The sequence below is a fragment of the Silene latifolia genome, chromosome 5 (genome assembly GCF_048544455.1).
Source record: "Silene latifolia isolate original U9 population chromosome 5, ASM4854445v1, whole genome shotgun sequence".
NCBI lineage: Eukaryota > Viridiplantae > Streptophyta > Magnoliopsida > Caryophyllales > Caryophyllaceae > Silene > Silene latifolia.
The window spans coordinates 507,292-528,388 of NC_133530.1; the positions used below are offsets into that span (position 1 = coordinate 507,292).

The 21,097-nt window shown below is 42.2% G+C and overlaps 1 protein-coding gene across 1 annotated transcript; it reads left to right on the top strand.

Annotated features, from left to right (window-relative positions):
- Positions 1 to 3,782: 3,782 nt before the first annotated feature.
- Positions 3,783 to 20,407, top strand: LOC141657920 (uncharacterized). The gene is made up of 3 exons (XM_074465312.1): positions 3,783 to 4,140; positions 4,235 to 4,776; positions 20,363 to 20,407. The coding sequence occupies exons 1-3, from the start codon at positions 3,783 to 3,785 to the stop codon at positions 20,405 to 20,407; spliced, it is 945 nt and encodes a 314-aa protein (XP_074321413.1).
- The last annotated feature ends 690 nt before the right edge of the window (positions 20,408 to 21,097 follow it).

Genomic DNA, 21,097 nt, shown 5'->3' on the forward strand with positions numbered 1-21,097 from the left:
TTAGTCAATTGTTATCCTTTGTTTTGACACAAAGACCGAGGAAAGAAGAGGGGGTCAATTACTAAATGACAAGTGAACCAAATTTAGTGTGAATGATCTAATTGCTCATTAAGTTTATTTTTAAAATAAAAAGAACAATTGATTGAGACACTAAAAAATCGAATATGACAACAAATGACCGGGACAGAGGAAGTATTTGTTTATGTTAAATAATTAACATCTTTACTAATTAATAACATAAGTGGCACATGTTTATTTTAAGAAAAATCACCTTATTCTGGTGTTTTCTAAATTTATATTTCAACCAAAACTATACTCCCTCCATTCAACTTCACATTGCAAATATTTCATTTTGGTCCATTCAACTCCACATTACAAGTTTCCTTATTTGGCAAAATAAAAGACCATTCTATCCTTATTGAAAAATTTTTATTTACAAAAAAAGTAAAGTTCCCCCACACTAATCCACCATAAAAAGCCACCTTTATATTTTTTTTAAAACTTTTAACCTCTTCATTCACTTCCTCATGTACTTTCAATATATTTTTAATCCTCTCCTTATTTACATTGAAGATGCATAGTCTATTTCATTTAGTCATGTGTTGAAAATGAATACTCCTTTCTATTCGCTCATTTCTTCCTTCTTTTCTTTTCTTTTATGCTAGTCGGATTTTCTTACCTTTTTTCTTTTTTGAAAAAATTTGTGTGGTCTAAATTAATTTGCATGTAGGGAAGAGTGTTTTGTGTGCTCTAAAAGCATTTTCTTATTTGTAATGCAAAATTGAAGGAGAATGAAGAAAGAGTAGGTCTTGCTTAAGACGGGTCGAATCTTGAAATGGGTAGTTACACTCACAAAATAAATATGGGGGACAAGGTGGGGGCACCCCCATGTGCCTCCCACTATCCTCTATTTGGGCATTTTGTCTCACAAAATGGTATCCGTCTACAACTTAAGACGGATAGTGCCCGTCTTAAGTAAGAATTTGTGATGAAGAAATGAGCACTAGGAGGGAGTAGAGAAGTGAGGTGCGTGGATATAACATTTTCAATTTTGTGATTGAGAGGCACATGCGTTGAGATGATTAGTTGGGTGAATAGTGTATTAGATTTTTCTAATCCCAATGTTGATTTGTGTTGATGGAATAATAATGAGCATGCATGCCAAATGTGCCTTTGGAATGCAACATTTCATCGTATTAATTAAACAAGATAATCTCATGCTTCCCACTTGTTGCTTATTATTCTCAAAATTCAACCATGTTAAAAGATTATTAGGTCTAATGATTGCAAGTTGCTAATAAGTTTATATACAATAATAGTTCAAACTAACTTAATTAAACGTAGGCTACAATTAATTAATTCTACTTTATACTTTTGTAGTTTGGCCCTTTATACTAAATAAATTAAACATAAACATTCGACATGATTAGATGCAACTGTTCCGGGTGTAATTCCAGAGCAAGTATCGTTACCACCCGTGACTTGTAGAATAATGCCTTGAGTTGAACCCTTCTTGCTTCTATCGTCCCTTTCGGCCTCTCCTGCAACAATGAACGAACTGAGGGCTTGGCTTTGTGCCAAGCGTACTCACTCCGACGCTCAAGTCAGTAAACTTAAAAGATTAAGCTGTGTTACTTGGCTAGATATGTATTGTAGAGAGATAAGGGAGATATTACCAGATGAATAGTGTATTTAGGTTAAGTTGTTGGATCCTTTCCTCAAAGAAGGTTGAGGAGTATTTATAGGCTTTCACCTTTTGTCACGTAGTGGCCAAGTGGCCAAGTGGCTATCAGGTGGAAAGACTGTTCTACCCTCGGCCGATGGACCTATGGCAGGCCGGCCGAGGGTCTTGGATGTGAGTACGCGGATATGTGTCCCGGCTGGCAGGTTGTCAGGCCGAGACCCGGGTGACAGGCCGATGGGATGCATCGGCTAGGCTGTCTAAGTCGTTGACTTGCTGTGGATATCTTTGACCTTGCTCAGTGTGTTGACTTGGTCGGCGGTGCGAATACGCCCATCAATTTGCCCCAGCCGTAGTCTATGCCGTGGTATGGGCTCCGATGTACTTTTGAGCGTATATTCTGCGCAAGTAATTTTCGCAAATTTTCTGTATCGGCTTCTTCTTGTGCATCGGCGTGGCTCTTGTTAGGCCGTATCATACACCATATCCCCCCTCCACATGGATGCGTAAAGGGTATCCGATGTGGAAAAGAACATGACGTGGCCGAGACCAGTGAGAGTCTTAGGTTGATTTTGATTGCCCCGCCGTGCTTCCTAGCTTGGTTGATCGGGTGGCGGCGGAGACTAGATACCTAGGAATTTGTTGAGGGAGATGAACAGTCGAAGAGATGTGAATGGGCGTGTTGAAAACGCTTGGTCTTTGTTGCATTGATTGACATTCAATCGTTGCAACGATTGACATCCCGCGGTTGCATGCTTGACACGTGTATGTTCGCTGATTGGTTGACGTTTCATGGGCTGTGCCCTGATTGGTCCTTCTTCATGGGCTTTTCTCTATAAATAGGGCAGTTATTCCGTGATTTTGGCCTCCATTTTATTTTCGAAAATTTTCTCCAAAATCTTCATCTTTCCAAACTTTCAAGGGTTGTCTTCGTCTTCTTAATCTTCGGAGTATTTGATCCGGCGAGTGTTTTTCTTTAAGGTAAACAAGCAAACTTTTTATTTTTCTTGCTAGTAATTTGTTGTGAATCATGTCTTCTGCGATCTTTGGACCTAGTAAACTGCGTCGGGGGTCCTAGGTCTCCTTCTCTCGAAGTTGATCCTCAAATTCTGGAGGAATGGGAGGATGATGATTCTTATGGTGATTTTGGTGATGATTTCGGTGAGGAGGAGGAAAGGTCTCGTCCTAGTGAGGGGAGACAGTACGTCATGGATCACGGCGATGCCTGTAAGGTTCGCCTTGATCGTGCTTGGTCCCATAAGCTTGCCAGTTGTTCCGGCGAGAAATTTTTCGAGGGCCATTTTTTCTTTGGTAGGGGATACGAAATTGTTATCCCTGGGGAGGGTCAGTCCGTCTGTTGTCCTCCACCGGGCCACACCGGCGTATACATGCGGCATTTGGAGTACGGGCTCCGGTTTCCGCTGAATGGGTACGTTATGGCCATAATTAGAGCCATGAACGTTGCCGTTGCCCAACTGCACCCGCTGGCTATGAGAACCATAATCGGTTTTGTCTGGCTTTGTCTCTTTAAGGGAGAGGCTCCGACGGTGAATTTATTCCGCCGACTTCATCATCTTAAACCATCGATCTCTGGCAGCGTCGGATGGTACAGTGTGCAAACAGAGCAGGGTTATGTTTCTGTTGACAAACTTTCTTCTTGCAAGGACTGGCAAGGTCGGTGGGTGTACGTTAAAGTGCCGGATGACTATCCGCTGTCCCGCTCCTTCCAGCACCAAGTTAATTTGCGGTGTGAGACTAGGGCGGAGCATGACGGATGGGTTACCGGAAGCATCGAAAATGGATGCCGGCGGGGTCCATCTCAAGGAGGATGAGAGGCTGGCAATGAGGCTCTTTGAGGTGGACAAGAGTGGGATGTCGAAGAGATGGATTCCCCCGACGCAGATCATTCTTCAGGATGAGCCGCTTTGCTATGTCGGCCTCATACCGGCCCTAGCACGGGGTGAGTGGGGTCGGTGTGAGGCCCATCACCGCTCTCAATGTTCCTGCTTTTCGAACCTCGATTTATTTCCTCTACTTGACTCTTTGTTTCTTTTGCAGATCACTTTGGACCGGACCTATTCGAGGATATCCTTCGGAGAGAATGGGGCCGCACAAAGATAAAACCGTTGCTAACTTGCATCCCAAGGCTCTAGCCCATGACCGCAGGACGTCGCCGAATGATCTTATGGAACAGCGGCTGAAGGTCTTGAGCAAGGAGGAGGCGCAGGCGAGGGTTGTTAGCGGCGTAGTGCGTCGGACGCGGAAAACAAAGCTTTCAGCGGCAACGGTGTCGACATCGGTTCCAACTCCCATCCCCTCCCCTAAGAAGGTGGAGATTGTTGATATTCCCGATGAGGGGGACTCTGACGCAGAGGGATCTCCCCTTATCCGTAAGAGGAAAGGGACAGCTTCTACCGCTGGCAAGGAAGTGCCTCCTCCGGTCAAAAAGGCCAAACATGGTACCTATCTAGCTTGTGGCTTAAATTTAGCCGTGCCATTAGGTGTTTCCGATAAGTCAATGTTGATACTGATGTTTTAATTGAATTTCTGCAGACCAGCCGCAGTCGGCTATTGCTCACGTTGGGCAGCAGGCGGTGGGGTCCTCTGCGCAGGTTGGTGACCAAGGCGCCACCGTCAACCCTTCATCCCAGAAGGCTTTCGTCTCCCAGCCGCGGGCTAGTGGTCAAATTGTCACCACCGTCCCTTCACCCCAGAAGGCTTCCGTCTCCGAGCTTATAGAGGAAGGCACGAAGCTAATTAGGGAGCTGGCGAGGTGGAACGTGGTTACCGGTGCTCGTCTCATGGAGCAAGAGAAGGCCGTGGCTCGGGCTGTTCATGAGCGTAACGCCACTAAGCAGGTGGCTGCGTCGGCGAAGCTGGATCTCCTCAATGAGCAGAGGCTTAGGGGAGAAGCCGAGAAGGCGCTCTTGGCTGAGAGAAAACTTAGGGAGGACGCTGAAAAGGAGGTCCTTGCTGAGAGGGCTAAGGCCGAGGCTGCGAAGCTGCTGAGAAAATGTGACCTTGTTCAGGGGCGTGCCGACCTCTATCTCCAGCAGAGGAACGAGTCCAGGGGCCTGTTTAAGGCTCAGGCGGAGGTGGTTCGGGGCAAAGAGGCCATCATCAAGCAAAAGGAGGTGGACATCGAGATGCTCCAAACCGTCATGCTCCCCAAAAACCGTGCGCCGAGTTCCGGATTTGGCCGAAGATCGCTAGGGAAGTTATCGGGGAGCTTTTCCCTCTTGATGGTTCTTTCCGTGGGGCGGGTTCGACGTCTTTGCTTGATGACAAGCTCGAGGCTAAAGAGAAAGCCGCGGTGGAGAAGGCCAAGGAGGCGGTGAAGGCGAAGATGGAGAGGGAGGCGGCCGCGGAGAGAGCGACTCTTCGAGAAGGCTAGGGTGGCTAAGGAAGAAGCCGAAAGGATGAGGGCGGTGAGGTCGCCGAGGCCAAGGCCGAGGTCGCTAGAAAAGCTTTGGGTTGCCCTCGAAGAAGATGCGGCTACCGAGCATGCGATATGCGCAAAGCAGCAGCTTAGGAGAGCAAGTTTACAGCAGATCTGTTTCAGCTCCTCACATACTACCATGTGCTGCTTGATGAGAACAAGTTTACAGCAGATCTGCTTCAGCTGTTCGGGGGCCAATTACTCAGCCCTTCCTCCCCGCTATCTCTTGGTACATGAAAATAATTGTAGCTTTTGCTTTTTTTGTACAACTTTGGTAGGTTGTGTTTCGGCTCGTCCTTGTGGGGACGGCCGTCGTCTGTATTCTTTTCACTTGTAATCTTGTAACTTATCTTCTAATAATAGTTCGTTTCTTTCGCCTTCGGCCTGGCCGAGGTCTTTATCTCATCTTCCTTTCCCTTGTGCTAATAGTTGAGCATCTCAATCTGTACTTAGCGTTTTTTGTTTTATTATATTTTTTTTTTTTGCCTCTGTTTCCGCCTTGGCTTGGCCGAGGCGGTCTTAGAGTGTGTTCCTCAACTGTGCGACGCTTCTAAGGCGTTTTGTTCACTTTGCGAGTATCGACTGCGCTGGTAGAGACCGTCGAGGTATTTATTTCTTGAGGATGATTGCCGTTCTTGCCGGTGTGACGGTATCAGCCGGTGAGTGCTCCTCGTTATTGACTGCCGCTCTTGTCGGTATGACAGTGTGAGCCGGCGTCGTTTTCTTGATAGCGTGTTACGTGGCGTCTACCGCTTGGAGTGACTGCGACGGCGTCTACCTCTTGTGGTGACTGCCGTGGCGTCTACTACTTGGGGTGGCTGCGACGGCGCTGTATTTCTTCACAACGACTGCCGTTCTTGTCGGTATGACAGTGTGAGCCGGCGTCGGTTTCTTGATAGAGATTGCCGCTCTTGTCGGTATGACAGTGTGAGCCGGCATCTGTTTCTTGATAGCGTGTTACGTGGCGTCTACCACTTGGAGTGACTGCGACGGCGTCTACCTCTTTGGGTGACTGCCGTGGCGTCTACTACTTGGGGTGACTGCGACGGCGCCTGCTTCTTTATAGAGACTGCCGCTCTTGTTGGTGTGACAGTGTGAGCCGGCGTCGGTTTCTTGATAGAGATTGCCGCTCTTGTCGGTATGACAGTGTGAGCCGGCATCTGTTTCTTGATAGCGTGTTACGTGGCGTCTACCACTTGGAGTGACTGCGACGGCGTCTACCTCTTTGGGTGACTGCCGTGGCGTCTACTACTTGGGGTGACTGCGACGGCGCTTGCTTCTTTATAGAGACTGCCGCTCTTGTCGGTGTGACAGTGTGAGCCGGCGTCGGTTTCTTGATAGAGATTGCCGCTCTTGTCGGTATGACAGTGTGAGCCGGCATCTGTTTCTTGATAGCGTGTTACGTGGCGTCTACCACTTGGGTAGCTGCGACGGCGTCTACCTCTTTGGGTGGCTGCCGTGGCGTCTACTACTTGGGGTGACTGCGGCATGTTGTATTTCTTCGCAACTTGTTGCCGCTCTTGTCGGTATGACAGTGTGAGCCAGCGTCGGTTTCTTGATAGAGATTGCCGCTCTTGTCGGTATGACAGTGTGAGCCGGCATCTGTTTCTTGATAGCGTGTTACGTGGCGTCTACCACTTGGAGTGGCTGCGACGGCGTCTACCTCTTTGGGTGGCTAGTGGCGTCTACTACTTAGGGTGCTGCGGCAATATTTGTATTTCTTCGCAACGACTGCCGCTCTTGTCGGTATGACAGTGTGAGCCAGCGTCGGTTTCTTGATAGAGATTGCCGCTCTTGTCGGTATGACAGTGTGAGCCGGCATCTGTTTCTTGATAGAGATTGCCGCTCTTGTCGGTATGACAGTGTGAGCCGGCATCTGTTTCTTGATAGCGTGTTACGTGGCGTCTACCACTTGGGAGGATGCGACGGCGTCTACCTCTTTGGGTGACTGCCGTGGCGTCTACTACTTGGGGTGACTGCGACGGCGCTGTGTTTCTTCGCAACGACTGCCGCTCTTGTCGGTATGACAGTGTGAGCCAGCGTCGGTTTCTTGATAGAGATTGCCGCTCTTGTCGGTATGACAGTGTGAGCCGGCATCTGTTTCTTGATAGCGTGTTACGTGGCGTCTACCACTTGGAGTGACTGCGACGGCGTCTACCTCTTTGGGTGACTGCCGTGGCGTCTACTACTTGGGGTGACTGCGACGGCGCTGTATTTCTTCGCTACGACTGCCGCTCTTGTCGGTATGACAGTGTGAGCCAGCGTCGGTTTCTTGATAGAGATTGCCGCTCTTGTCGGTATGACAGTGTGAGCCGGCATCATTTCTTGATAGCGTGTTACGTGGCGTCTACCACTTGGAGTGACTGCGACGGCGTCTACCTCTTTGGGTGGCTACGTGGCGTCTACTACTTGGGGTGACTGCGACGACGCTGTATTTCTTCGCAACGACTGCCGCTCTTGTCGGTATGACAGTGTGAGCCAGCGTCGGTTTCTTGATAGAGATTGCCGCTCTTGTCGGTATGACAGTGTGAGCCGGCATCTGTTTCTTGATAGCGTGTTACGTGGCGTCTACCACTTGGAGTGACTGCGACGGCGTCTACCTCTTTGGGTGACTGCCGTGGCGTCTACTACTTGGGGTGACTGCGACGGCGCTGTATTTCTTCGCAACGACTGCCGCTCTTGTCGGTATGACAGTGTGAGCCGGCGTCGGTTTCTTGATAGAGATTGCCGCTCTTGTCGGTATGACAAGCAGTGTGAGCAAGCATCTGTTTCTTGATAGCGTGTTACGTGGCGTCTACCATTTGGGAGGCTGCGACGGCGTCTACCTCTTTGGGTGGCTGCCGTGGCGTCTACTACTTGGGGTGACTGCGGCGACGTTTGTATTTCTTCGCAACGATCGCCGCTCTTGTCGGTATGACGGTGTGAGCGGCGTCGGTTTCTTGATAGAGATTGCCGCTCTTGTCGGTATGCATGACGGTGTGAGCCGGCGTCTGTTTCTTGATAGCGTGTTACGTGGCGTCTACCACTTGGAGTGACTGCGACGGCGTCTACCTCTTTGGGTGATCGCTAGTGGCGTCTACTACTTGGGGTGACTGCGACGGCGCTGTATTTCTTCGCAACGACTGCCGCTCTTGTCGGTATGACAGTGTGAGCCGGCGTCGGTTTCTTGATAGATAATTGATGGGAAAATTTTGCTTTGAGGGAAGGCTTGGATGTTTTTTTTTTTTTCATTAGGTAAAAACATGCGTTGGGGTGTCCATAGCTATTTTGGACACCTCCGCAGCTACATAAATTTCTACGAGATTACCAATGCCCTAATGGCTCATCACAGGCACACCTCGTCAGTCAGCCACTAGTTGTATCCATGAGGTCGCCCTCCTGCTGTAAGGACGGGCTTTTTCCTTTTTCGGACTTCCTCGCCTCTTTGAGGGATTGCATGTTGCATCCTCGGGCAGCTATCTGGACGTTGACCACCTCATCCTTCTCGTTTTTGGAGACGAGCTTATGCGCTTCCCCCCGGTCCGAGACGTACATCAGTGTTAGGGCCCGGATGGACATCACTGCGTCGGCCTCGCTCAGGGTGACTCGGCCTATGAGAACGTTGTAGGCGGACGAGCCGTCAATGACCACGAACTCAGCTAGGACGTTTTTAGCCGCGTTCTTTTCGCCGAACGTCACCGGAGTCCGATTGATCCCCGGCACCAGGCCGGCCCCGGAGAAGTCTGTATAGGGGTTGGTGCGGGGCTCAAGTCCTTGATCTTCAGGCTGAGGCCGAGAAAGCACTCTCTAAACATGATGTTCGTGTATGCGCCTGTGTCAATCAGGCACCTCTTGACCAGGTGGTTGGATATGTCCAAATTGACTACAAGCGGGTCGCTGTGAGGGGCGATGACTAGGGGTGGGCACCGGTCCAAAACCGGACCGGACCGGACCGGAACCGGTTTGGACCGGAACCGGAATCGACAAAATTCATGGACCGGGACCGGACCGGATTACAAAAATTCCGGACCGGGACCGAACCGGAAAAATTCCGGTCCAAGACCGGACCGGACCGGTTGGACCGGAATTACCCACTTTTTCTAATTCCGGTCCAAAAATTCCGGTCCATTGGACCGGATCGGACCGGTTGGACCGGATTGGACCGGAATAAAAATACAATTTTAAGAATAAAAATGCAAATAACAATAATTCCGGGCATTCGGTCCAAACCGTCCGGACGGAAAAAATCGGCCCGGGCCGACCGGACCGAAACCGGAATCTTGGAAAATGGTGGACCGGAGACCGGACCGGAATTTTTAATTCCGGTTCCGGTCCACTAGATTCCGGTCCGGACCGGTCCATTTTTCCGGTCCGGACCGGATTATGCCCACCCCTAGCGATGACCCCTTCGTAGTCCTTTCTTCCAATAGTCATATCGGGGATGTTTGCAGAGGGGATCCCTGAGTTGGGCACAAAGTTGATGGCCTGATATAGCTCGTTTAGGTGTCGTTTGTGCCCATGAGCGGACCCTCCGTTCTCGTTGCCCCCGATGACAACATGAATCACTCCTATCCGCTCGAAGACGGACTTCTTATCCGAATCGCCGGCGTCGGTCTTTTGGCCTTTTGCAACGTACTTGCCGAGGCTTCCCTTCCGGATCAGTTCCTCTATGGCATTCTTCGGATGGCGGCGATCGTTGGTTAAATGGCGGTGTGGCCGTGGTACTCACAAAGATCGGCTCGTGTCACCGTCACTTTTTGGCTTGGGGGTCTCTCCCACTTCGGCCCTCGTTTTGCTCGGGCGAAGACCTCGGCGGGCGATACGACGAGAGGGGTTTTTTCACTATACCGCCCCGGTGGTACGTTCTCGAATTCCACCGCGCCCGCCGAGTCTTGCTTCCGGTCGGATCGTCCGACCGTGATCTATTATTCTCACGGCGTCTTCCATCGGACCGCGAACCGTTGTTGTCGCGGCGTCCTTCGTCCCGATCATCCGCTGTGACTCTTCTTTTCGAGTGCTCGGCTTCGCTGGGATCTACCAGGTCTTGTGATAGTCTTCCACCTTGATGGCTTGGTCGGCCAACTTCTGGCGGCGTCCATGCCAGGCCTCCGCTCTTGATGAGCTCGTTTTTAAGGCTCCCCTTGGGAGGCCCTTCATCGCCGCAAGGCCGCCAGCTCGGGATTAATTTCTCGAATCTGCTGGACCTTTCCATCAAACCTCTTTACATAGCTCCGGAGAGACTCGCCTCCCTCATGTCTGATAGTCAGGAGGTCAGATGTCTCTACGGCTCTTCTCTTGTTGCAAGAGTACTGGGCTAGAAAGGCGTTCTTCAGGTCGGCGTAATAGTACACCGAGCCGTCGGGAAGCCCTTTATACCAGCTCTGAGCCATCCCATGCAAAGTTGTTGGGAAAACTCGGCACCAGACCTCATCAGTTGTTCCCATACCGACATGTAAGACTCGAAAGCCTCAGCGTGGTCGGATGGATCACTATCTCCTTTGTATGAAATAGGTGGCAACTTGAGCTTAGTTGGCACCGGGACTTCTAGGACGTAGACGTTGAGGGGCTGCCTAACCATGTGTCGAACGACACGCGGCGATCGGCTCCTCGCATCCCTAACCTGGCTCCTCCCCCCGTAGCGGGAGGGGCTCCTTCTTCGACTCGGACTTCTTCTCCAGCTCTGCTGAGTCGGACTCCTCTGGCTCCTTCGGGGTGAGCCTCGTTCGTGTGGCGGGGACGCTGTCCTCCCATGAGTGCGGGAAGGACTTAGGTCTACCGCGCCCACTTTGGGCTCCCCCGGCGTCTTGGCTTGGTCAGCTTCTCCTAGTGCTCCGTTCAAATTTCTCGGAGTCACGTTTAGGGCCCTAGTCTCCTGGACAGTTTCCGCCGCTCTTGTCGGCGTGACAGTGTGAGCGGGCGTGTGCGATTAGGTCCGGGAGCATTTTCGGTTTTGCTACGTCAACCACCGTCCCATGATGGTGACTGGTTGGCGGCGCGTGTCGGGTATTATTGGCATCCCGAACTCGGTTGGATTACTCGCCGGTGGAGGGCTGCACGACTCCAGAGTTGTTGAAAGCATCATCTTGGCAGAACGCGGTTTCGTCGGTCGCGACTGCGTCTTGTTGTTTCGACATTTTCTTAGCTTTTTGGGTGGGTTTTTTGTGTGTATATTTTTGTTTGGGAATGAATGTGACTAGCTTCTAGTGTCTTTTCCCACAGACGGCGCCAATTGTTCCGGGTGTAATTCCAGAGCAAGTATCGTTACCACCCGTGACTTGTAGAATATTGCCTTGAGTTGAACCCTTCTTGCTTCTATCGTCCCTTTCGGCCTCTCCTGCAACAATGAACGAACTGAGGGCTTGGCTTTGTGCCAAGCGTACTCACTCCGACGCTCAAGTCAGTAAACTTAAAAGATTAAGCTGTGTTACTTGGCTAGATATGTATTGTAGAGAGATAAGGGAGATATTACCAGATGAATAGTGTATTTAGGTTAAGTTGTTGGATCCTTTCCTCAAAGAAGGTTGAGGAGTATTTATAGGCTTTCACCTTTTGTCACGTAGTGGCCAAGTGGCCAAGTGGCTATCAGGTGGAAAGACTGTTCTACCCTCGGCCGATGGACCTATGGCAGGCCGGCCGAGGGTCTTGGATGTGAGTACGCGGATATGTGTCCCGGCTGGCAGGTTGTCAGGCCGAGACCCGGGTGACAGGCCGATGGGATGCATCGGCTAGGCTGTCTAAGTCGTTGACTTGCTGTGGATATCTTTGACCTTGCTCAGTGTGTTGACTTGGTCAGCGGTGCAGAATATGCCCCATCAACAACAAATGATGAGCTCTGTTTGCCGTTTTATATGCTAATAATTAATTAACTTAATAATTATGATCTACTTGCTGCATTCTATGAATATAACAAGACTCTGTGATGCGGCTAATTAATCATTAATCATTAATCATATAAGAGAATCCAAGATCAATATATTGTTATGGTTTTTCATATGTTGATACGTAAATGTCTGCAATATGGACCATGTTATTAGGCTATGTATCTTATTATTCCTATACCAACTTGCTGTCTCGATTATCATTATAGTAGTATATTTTTATGGTTTACTAATTTAGCTGCTTCTAATTTTGAACGTCATTTTGAGAGTTAACCTTTTTTTTTTCCCAAAAATAAAAAGAAGTGGTAAATATCAAAACAACGTTTAATATTGGAGTCATGTAAATTAGTAAACAATAAGTAATAAATATAATGTACTAGAAATAGGAGAGACATCAAGTTGATGTATGAATATTACGATACATAACCTAATTGCATGGCCCCATATAAGATAGATGAAGCACATGGAAAACATTAATATAAAGGAAATGCATGCAACATGCAATGCCCATATTGTTTCCTCAGCACCTACCCTACGCGGACCCTAAATATATACAACCATTCTATGTTCAAATCTTACTAGACAATAATGCAAGACGCAACTACATACTACTAACATTTCTATTTTCCAAAGTCTAATAATAATGTATGTGGTTTATTACAGATAATAATATGTATCCATACCCTAATTTATGTTAGTTATTCACACATTCCTGTACAGTATGTGAGGCAAATAGACGTAACTTTATAATTTGTTTACAATGGAAAATCGTGTGATAAAATATGGTCCACTCATCAGCTTACCAACATGGTGTTGGAATTTTTTGTTGTGATTTAAGAATTTAATTATGAATTTGAATTTTTGACCAAATGATTACAATTGTTTAAATGAGTTTTATATCTCCTATTAATTTGGGAGTTTTGAGTAAGATTATACTCTTGATCAATTATAGTTAATGGGTGTTTTATGACCATTAACTTGAGAAGTTAATGTGGTAATAAGGTTTATGTGAGTAAAGGCGGTTGAACGGTTTATGCACAATGTGAGCAATTATAATTATGATCATCTTGCATTCTTGCATACTCCAAATATATATACTGTAATGAGATGATGATCGAAGTATGCAAGGCATACACTACACATTGTCATCTCATTTGTTTTATAAAAGATTCATTCTATTGAGTTTGTCAATATAAAAATTATTTTATACTACAAATATTATCGGGCATTGGGCGGTCATCGGTTCGGAGCTCCTCTTGTTGCTACCGAAGGAGCCCAACGGGTTATTGTATCTTGGGAAAGGAACGCACTATTTGGTAACAAGTGCAATTGGGGCATTATTTCTCTTTAAATGCCTAGCGCGATTCGATCCACGCTACATCTTTCTTCTCTACTCTCTTTTACTTGGTATATTATTGTTATTTAATTTATATCTTTATATTTATTATATTTATGTTACAATATTATTTACGGTAATATATGCTCCACTTTTTCTAACACATGGAATTGAACTCATTAAAGGGATTCTATGTTAAAAGTTTTATGAATTAAAGCCAACAAGGTTGATGACTTCATGACTTCTATTGAACATTCATATCTAACTCTTTCGAGGTGGTTTGAAAGCCGGTGACTTCAATTTATCTCACCCATTTGAAAGGATGAGATAGGTTGATCCTCTAGATCGGATCAACCTAGTTTTCTTACCTTATAAAAAAAAATATTTAAAAAGTTTTATAGGGTGACATCATAATGTCATATGCGACTAGAATTTGGGTGCAAATAGCAATGGTGTGAGAGAACTCTTTTCCTATAACCGTCCATGCACTCTTATACACCCATTTACATATTACTAACACATCAACGGTCCCGCCTTTCTTTTTACTTCATTTCTCCATCTTTTGCCCAATCTTCTTCACCTATAATATATTTAATTTTGATGGATTTACTAATATTTGTTGGGGAAGCGTCCTGTAAACCCGGTGCGGGAAGAATCTCACCCAACAACGATACTACGAAAGAACACACACAACGAACGTAAGTAAGAGCAAATAAAGTGACACCACAATTTCTCACGTGAAAACCTTTCTCAACTAAGGGAAAAACCACGACTCTCTCGACAAATTATTTCACTAATAAGAAATTACAAAGTTTATAGAGTACAATCACACACTAGTATTGTCACTCTCTTTCAAACTTTATCTCACTCTTATTTTCTCTAACGGATGTTAAACACTCTCTTTTCTCTCCTTTAGAACAAGAAGTATTCTCACCCATATAAACTAATTTGTCTCTCTATATTTTGTGTGTATAAAACTATTAGCACCATTTGCTAATAGCTTATTAATTGTTCTCATTAAAACAATTCAATAACCTCTAATGCATTATACGTTCCACCTTGCAAAATGTAATCAACCTACGCATTTGCATTTGAAACATATACACACATTATTTCATATTTAATGTTAGGAGTTTGGGGAGATTAACTCGACAATATTATCAATATTTTTTATTTATTAATGTTAGTTTGCATGTGTGACATACCGGTGATAAATAATCTCAACATTTATATTATTTATTTACCTTTGATTAAAATTTAAAATTAACTCTCATCATAAATATATATAAAAGGTAAATAAATGACTGAGATGAAAAATTATACTAACCCGATAAACAATTTATAGATACATAACAATGTGATAATGAATGAGGAACAATTTAGGATTGGAAACTTGACCAAAAAAAGAAGAGGTTGGATAACACAAGTGAATGAAGTGATGTGGTAACATCTCCACATTATTGGGACATGGAATATAATAGGAATGGGGTAGGGCTTGACCAAATGGGGCTTCAGGCTTGACCATATTGGTGACTCATTTACTCATTATGCTACTCAAACCGTTATGATATGGTGGGCCTTCCTAATGGGCTCAATCTCTTTGTCGGTTATTTGTCCCGGGTCCTACACCTATTTTCTTCATCCCCAAATCACCCTCCTCTTAATATTGGTTAACACTTGTACATGAGTACATCTACCACAAAATCTCATTATAGACGCACATATCCTTCTATCTTTAATAAGCAACAAGTGGGGTGGTGGGGGCCAAAAATATCACCACTTTCAAGCTATTTGACCCATCTTTAGCTATAAACGGATATATTCATCTACACGTTTATTCCTATTCATTGCTTATTTTCCTCACATTTTCATAAATAATAAAATAAAGTTTTCTCACATTTTTATTCTCATGCGTTTCCCTTTTTCATTATTATTTTCATTTTCCTTATCTATTCTGTATATATAATAAATATATCTATACACATACATGCACGCACACACGTAAACCAAAAGAAAACGTATAAATATTACTCTCTCTGTCCCGGTCATTTGTTGTCCTTTTCTATTTTAGGGTGTCTCAATCATTTGTTATCCTTTCTATTTTAACACGGCCTAGTCTCTTTGCTTGGTCTTATTAGGTTATTGATTTTACTTTTTCAATTGCTATCAATTGTTTATCTTTGTTTTTTGTTAAGAGAATTTTCAAACAAAGGTAACAAAGTACGAATTAACTAAAAATCGAGAGAATATATTTTAGAACAAGTTTTTGTTTAAGATGGACATATCCGTCTTAAACTTAAACATGCCAAATATATTTATATATGTTTTAGTGTTAATGCATATATGTATGTCTTAAGAGTAAGAGATGACTGATATTTTAGTGATTAATAGACATATGGTTGGATGTCCTAATTAAGTTGATTGGTCTTTTAATATATTCATTTATTATCGAAAATCAAGTCATCACATGGTAGTAATTGAAAAGGATGCACTAAGTAAGGAGCATGCTGATTATGCGGAAGATAATAGGAACATTTTATTTGAAGAGAAAAGGTCCCTTTATGATACTCCACTGTATTATCTTTAGAAACTAGGTAGGGTTAAAATAAAGGAAGATATAAAACAAAAGGATGATTGGATAGCTTTATTATATAAGAAAAAAACAAAGAGTTCAACGGCCAAAAACTGTCAGGGACCAGGAAACCTATGAAAAAGCAGCACGTAGCAAAAGTAGAATAGAAAAAGACACGTGGACGAGCAATAACAGAAAATGAAAGGAGTGGACCATTTAGAAGAAGGCACGTAAACAAGAGTAGAGCTGTTGGGGTAGTAAGAAACCGTGTAGTCATCACTATAAAGGTGGAATAAATAACGGTCTTGTAAATATAATTGGGGCATTAGCCGACCGCACTAATAATAAATCCAATCTTAACAAACTTTTACGTGAGAACACATTTTCATTTCATTTCATGCACTTTGGATCATTCAATTCATTTGGATGTCTTATTCTTATATGTTTGTTGATGTATTCACTGACGATCTTTGTTCATTTCTATTGTCTGCTTACCTTGTCAGTTTCTTCTCCCAAATGCATGCATCCATCTTAATTCCTAATTTCCTAATTCACATTTACGACTAGTATTAGTATACCTCTTTTTTTTTTTTTTTTTTTTTTTTGCAACATTTTCACACAATCATATACACCGAGTATTCTAAATGCTTTAATTCACTAAACAAGATGCATGCTGGTAAGGAGTATTTATCTTACTTCTCATGTGATAACATTATAGTTAACAAAAACATGATTTTTATATTTAAGTAGTTAGATTATCAGTTTTTCTAATGTCTGCTCTAAAAACACATTAATAACCTAATGTGAAACCTATTTATATACAAATATCTTGTCATTCTTACCACATTTAGATTATTCACGTTAGAAAAAACCACTTTAATAAATGCTGAGTTATAGATACATGCTGAGTTATTTATAGTACTCAGTATCTTTCATTTTAATAAAATTCTAACCTTAATTAGCAAATATTAATGGTAGACGGCTCTAATTCCTGATATCATTCATGTTTTAGAGTATGTCACGCTTATGTTATAAAGTATTAAACAACGTGGATGATGTAAGAAAAACAATATTGTTTTTTTCTCTACCATTCATTGGAATCATACCATTTGATTAAAATACTATTCAACTGATCACATATATTTAAGAAAAGATACGAATTCAGTGAATTAGATGGAGTAATAAGTAAGAGTGCTTAAAAATTTATTTCCCATATTCTATTATTTAACCAATGTGTATCTTATCAAATATATGAATCGAGAAATGTTCATATAGTTAACATACATATAGCCGTGTTATATTAGTAAATTACGAGTTTTCCCTATGATTATTGAAATTAGTTGAGAAGGCTAAAAATATTGTTTTCGATGATAATAAAGTACATTTTGAGTTTCGAGGTAAAACCGAGAAATACTTATTGAAGTATTTAAGGTTTTTTTTACGTGGTACCCTTATATTTTTTTGGAGCTTGGCGTGGTACTTCTCGTTTATTTGAAAAGATCAATGGTACTTATGAACTTAGTAAAGTGGTTTTAAAAATCTTTAAAGTGGTAAAATTAAAGTTTTTAATCAGTTAATTTTGTAAATTTTGTTTTCTTAGTACTGAGTTATAAACAATATTTATATTAATAATTAAACAAATTATCTCCAAAATATCAATCAAAAGTATATAATTTAAATATTTAAAATAGGTAGATTAGAACAGGGTATTCTAAGTTTTTATTAAGTTGTAGAGTAATAGTAATGTTTTAAAAAGATTAAGAACACTATTTAAAACTCAATTATTAACATTTAGTATAGAATATGCCGCTATAATTAGTTATTGACTAGAGTATAAAATTGATTTGGATTCTGAAAAACATGATATAAAGTAAAAAGAAGAAGCCAACATTAAGAAATAGACGCGTGGAAAAATCTTTAGTCAATCAATCAAAGGTGGAACTTTGTTCATTATCACAGTAGCTAATCAAATCAAATTTAACAAGTAAGGCCTTTCTTTCTTATTCTCTTTGTATTTTTGTTGGAATCGGATATTTGTGCATAGAGAATAGATTGTTAGTTAGGAAGTTTCCAAGAATTAGAAAGCATGCCACATGGTGATTTAGACCGCCCAAGACAAACCAGACAACCACTAATTATTGGTATTAAAAGGTTTTTGATGTTATCATCCTACTTTTATTTTTCAATGGCTCTCCTAAGAGTTCATTCTACAATTATAAATCAGCATCAAACCACACTTACATCTTTAATTAAGCTTATGGGTACTTAATAACATAGGGTTACATAGATATTTTGTGTTTGTATAGTAGTTCGAATACGTGTGTAGAATCGTATGTAAGAATTTGTTTTTGATTACTATACAAATTATTGTAATAAACGTTTCTTTAACGAGAAAAAACACTCTTATACATAATATCTGTAAAACGAATTTATTTGGTAACTTAATTTTCACTTAAATGAATCATTATATGTGTCTAAACGGATTCTGTTAATATAATGTTTGTGTAAAACGACTTTTTTTTTAGAATAAATGTCATTCGTATTAGTGTGAATGTAAATATTGAGATTTTTGTAGAATATCTTTAATGGGCTGGGATGATCGGGTTACCATCACAATGATTAAACATAAACAATAATCTCTATAACCCGAGTCCTATTATATTGGTTTTATTCTTATATTTTCTAATAATGATTGAACATTTTTTTTGTTTGGTAAAAAGAAATCTTAATTATTGTATCTCTGCTAGAATAACAAGAGAAATCATTGAGTATGTCTAATGTAAATTATACAGAGTATTTTATAATAAATGTAAAGAATTGTTAATTCGAGTTCTTTGACTAGTTAAAGTATATAAGAAAATGTTGCTTGCCTAATATCTTTTCATGTAAACATAAACGTTAAAGCAGTCTGGTGTTAAACTCACCGAGTCACCGTCTTTGATTCCATTATGTAATAAGTGAGATGGTTGAGGCTTGGTTGTATAGTTTATGGATCTCCATGGATACCAACTGATGGGTATGGTCAGGCCCAGTTCATGACTATCAGTATATTCTAGTTTTTGAAGTAAATGCATGCAAAGTTGGCCCAGATTGGCTGACAAGTGCCAACAAGCGAATCGGTTAAAGTGATCCATGATTAGCTAAAAAAAACCAAACCAATTTAAAACCCTGCTACTCACTCAACTTTTCCGAGCCCTTTTTCTTTTATGTAAACGGAGCTAAAAATGCGAATACGTTATTGTTGGGCTTTGTCGCTTTAAATGCAGCACGTCATGAGTATTACTCCCTCCATTCAACTTCACAAGACACTTACACTTTTAGTACAAGTTTTAAGAAAGAAATAAAGAATTGATAAAAAGTACACTTGCTCTACACCAAAAAAAAAAAAAAAGTACACTTGCTTTATGAAACTCAGCTTTATTAGGAGAATTATAGGTGAGATTAAGAAGACAATTAGGAATTAAATTTTCCCCCAAAAATTACAAGATTTTAAAAACTGTTAAAACATGGAATCTCTGGCATGAAATCGCCATTAATGGAAGCTTTAAGCTCTTGAAAATGGAAGAAAATTGGTTAGGATGTATTGTAACTGTATTGAACACAAGAGTAAATAGAATTGTGTATTCTGTATTTCTTAACTTAGAAATGGAATGATACATCCTATTTATATACAAATGATCTACTAGAAGTTTCTGAAAATATCTACGAACAACTTTCCTAACCGATTCCTGAAATCACGAAAGTTCTAACAACCTTCCAACAAACTTATTAACCAACTCCCTTCTTCAATATCAGCTTCATCCTGCGGAATCAGTCATGCTCTGTTTTCGTTGGGCTTTTGCCTTGTGTCTGGGTTTATGCTTTGAGTTCAAGGCCTCTGTCTTAGGTGAATCATGAATAGGAGAATCATCCTTCTCATAAAACACAAATTCTCATTGAAGACATGACATATCCGTCACAAGCTGAAGACGGATACCATTTTAGCTCACAAAGTACCCACTTTTTCTCTCTCTGCAACACTATTCATGTGGTCCCCTTTCTCCACTAACCCATTTTGTTACCATTTTATCTCACAAAATATCCGTCACAAATGGTAACCCGTCACAAGGGAGACCAATTGCTCATAAAAACCCCACCAAATGGTATGTTTTTTAGACTTTTCCCCCAAAAAACAATCAACTCACAAGTACAAATGGAAAACACCTACCCTAAGTAAGTTCTCATCCTTCATTACACCTTAAAACAAGCAACACCTCCATAAACTTCAGTCATTTCAGTCCAAAAAAAAAATTAAGAGTTGCCAAAAAAAATTGGCCTTGTGGGGATATTATTTGCCAAATAAGGAAAGTGACCTTGTGGAGTTGAATGGATGAATATGGAATACTGGCCTTGTGGAGTTGAATGGAGGGAGTATTCCTTAGAAATCGTGACTCTGCCTGATGTCAGCTAATCTAGTTGACATTTACTATTTTCTCAGGCTATCTTGAGAGTTGCGACAACGTTGACATTAGGCAATCCCTAATAATGCTTCTTAGACTACAAACTCTGATTGTAATTTGTTTAATTAAGTGAAAATTGTTAATAACCACCTAGTATTTACCGTATTTTACAAACTACCACCCTGTATTTCATTTATTACAAAGTACCACCTATATTATTACGTATATATCCCAATTCACACCCTATTCCACCCGGATCATGTTTTACTTATTTTCCGACTCGATTACTAACTAAACTAACATATTACCTTAACTACCCCGCCAATTCAGTAGGTAAACACCTAAATCCCATTAACATAATTCTAGTTTATCATTCTCCAACATAAATCAATCTCCCACAAGAGTTTTAATATTGTTGCGTTCCAGAGCTTGAACTCAAGATTTTTTTTTGAAGATAGAAGCCCGAAGGCATTACTGAATTAACGATAAATCAAAAATTACAGTCAGTTTACAATTGGAGGTAAAACATCCAACCACAGAAATCTACCAACAACTCTAGGTTCAATATGAGCTAAAGAATGTGCCACACGATTGTTAACGCGACTAGTATGCGACCAAATAATAACGGAACTAAAAGAATTAGATAAAGCTAAAATATTGTCCAAAATTAACGAAAAGATACTCCTCCCTTTAGTCCCCTTCTTCAAAGCTTCGATAACTTGTAAGCAATCACTTTCAATGACGACCCTCCTATGCCCCTTCCTCAACGTTTC

What these genes read in the sequence shown, in the direction of transcription:
- LOC141657920 (XM_074465312.1), top strand. Translation starts at nt 3,783, where the DNA reads ATGGGGCCGCACAAAGATAAAACCGTTGCTAACTTGCATCCCAAGGCT. An exon ending in GGTCAAAAAGGCCAAACATG is followed by an intron (nt 4,141 to 4,234) that starts GTACCTATCTAG and finishes GAATTTCTGCAG; the next exon opens with ACCAGCCGCAGTCGGCTATT. An exon ending in TGTTTAAGGCTCAGGCGGAG is followed by an intron (nt 4,777 to 20,362) that starts GTGGTTCGGGGC and finishes CTATTTTCTCAG; the next exon opens with GCTATCTTGAGAGTTGCGAC.